The sequence below is a fragment of the Papilio polytes genome, unplaced genomic scaffold, assembly GCF_000836215.1.
Source record: "Papilio polytes unplaced genomic scaffold, Ppol_1.0 DF822733.1, whole genome shotgun sequence".
Classification (NCBI taxonomy): Eukaryota; Metazoa; Arthropoda; class Insecta; order Lepidoptera; family Papilionidae; genus Papilio; species Papilio polytes.
In genome coordinates, this window is record NW_013526471.1 from 1,374,336 (window position 1) to 1,376,736 (window position 2,401).

Sequence of the window (2,401 nt, forward strand, 5' to 3'; positions counted from 1 at the left end):
CATTTAGGCGCTAGAGAGCTCTAAAGTTACATTTATCCAAATATCTCGAAAATCATAAAAGAATTTTTATTCACATTGAAACCATTGTTTTTGTTTCTTAAACTCGTTTCAATATGAAAAAAAAAATATGTAGGGGTTTTAGAGATATTTTAATAAATGTAAAATGAACAGCATACTTTGGAGCCCTCTAGCGCCCAAACAAAGCAACTTTGGATAGAAGTAAGTCGGGTCAGATTGTCATATTTTCGACCAAGGAATCTATGGTAAGACTATCGACTAGACAGCCGTGTAGAATAGACATTCTACACGGCTTTTCCGGACACTTTATAGCCCAAACTTTCGGCCCTGCCGAAATAGAAGTCTTAAATTTGTATAAAAGTAACAGGGAATATGCATGTATGTTTTTCTTTTGAATTTGAAAAAACATATTTTTTAATGGTTAAATTTTGCCACTAAATCACATTATATTTAAAATAAATCTTTGCAGGACTGTTTTTATAGTAATAAAGTGTACTTTAAAAAAGCCTATTGCCGTACGGAATAGACCAAATATATTCGAAAATGCGATGCGATGTTCGATGTCGAATAATTATAAAATATCGATATTCTGTTTAAATAATTTCAATTATCGAAGGTGACTTATAATTGTTATTTCCTTATTAATAAAAAAATAGCCATGAAAATAATAATTCCAATTGGATTATGCACCTTTAGTTATACATGCCTGTTAACTCTGGTTATTTGTATTTATCTGTACATTTATACTGATTTGCGTTTTAATAACCGGCTAAAAGATAGTAATCTTTATTTGAATTTGTAAAGTTAAAGTATATCAATCGATTCCAACTTCTACGAGAGCAAAAGTGAATTTATATAATCACTAAGGTATATGGGGCGTAATTGTCGCGACAAAGCCTCCTGTAATAATAGATATAAAAAAACGATCACTAAGGTGCCCATAATTTCATAAGCGTATCATTGGTTCGCAACACCTGGTCTAGGTCAATCAAGGACAAGCAGAATCAACCAGTTTATTGCGAAATGCCAAATTTAATGAAATAGTCTACTATTTATCTGATATTTCTTATAAGATAGGTATATAGTCAGGCTCACAACAGAGCAGAGCCCCATATTAAAACTACACTGTTCCAATAAAAACATTAGTTTAATTAAAAAAACAGAATACACTTTTTACAGACAACATCGCATAAAACATATTTCAGCAACAAAAAGTTAAAGTTTTAATTTTATACAATCTACGTAAGATACATAAATGCCTTTATATTTACACATATGCAGTACTTACAATACATCAGTGTATGCAAAAACATCAGGACTGTCGAAATCAATAAAAACAATAATTTAAATGAATAATTATTGGATAAATTTAATTGACTGGTTTCGGCAAAAAAATAATTATTTTATGATAAAAACATTATATTTCATGACACTTACACCGATTAGTTAACTAAACTTAATGTTACAACCAAATGGATTAATAATTCACACAACCCACACATCCAATACAATCCAAATCTCAATTTTTATTATGCACATTAATTTGCTTACTTTTTTTTCACTGACAAAAACCAAATATAACCTTTCGTTCTAGAAATTAAGTACCAAAAAATAGACAAAATAATTTATCTTTATTAACATTTTACAAGACTACATATATTTTAGCAAACACTTTACAATAACAAAAATTATATAACACAAATTAGTTTGGTCAGAAATGTGGCTGGAGGAGGAAATACAAAGATTTTACAAAAAAATAAACAATTTGTTTCTTCTAGGAATATGTAAAAAAGCCAATCAAAGTAAATTTTCATTATTTCAACAAAGCACTTTTTCAAGTATATGTAGAAATGAGACAGATATAGTTACAGAATTTACTCTACTTTTTAAAATAAAATATAATTTTATCATCTTTTACATAGGACATAAATTTTCAAATAAGCAGCCATATTTAATTCATTCAGAGAAAATTAGGAATGTGCTTTAGCATTTTCTTAGTTTTAGCGCAGTTACACAACATTCAGTCTTTCCATACATTTATACATAAATATAATACAAAGAAACTGCAAAAAGCCAATAAATTCGACAGCTTTAGAGGAAACTTAACACTGCTCTCAATGTTAACCAGTTATATGCGCTTGAAACTTAAATCCTTATAAAAACTTTTGTTATATTAATTTTATGAAACTTGAACAAAATAACAAACATGATAACAAATAAAGAAACCGGATTAGTAAAGATTTTCATAGCCTATTTCACCGAAAACTAATCATTGCTCCACAGATAAAAACATACAAACATCTTAATCACTATTGATGTTAGGCGCTTTGTTAGAAGTATCAGTCTACTTTAGTTTTTGCTTAGCAAAGCCTTTAAGGATAAA

At 28.5% G+C, this 2,401-nt stretch overlaps 1 protein-coding gene across 1 annotated transcript in view; it reads right to left on the bottom strand.

The window, feature by feature from the left end:
* Positions 1–229: 229 nt before the first annotated feature.
* The window catches only part of LOC106105662 (membrane-associated progesterone receptor component 1-like), a 5,893-nt gene continuing 3,721 nt past the window's right edge, over positions 230–2,401 (bottom strand). The window contains exon 4 of the mRNA XM_013286086.1: positions 230–345. Within this exon, the coding sequence (XP_013141540.1) occupies positions 230–345 (116 nt within the window). The remainder of the gene's footprint in view (positions 346–2,401) is intronic.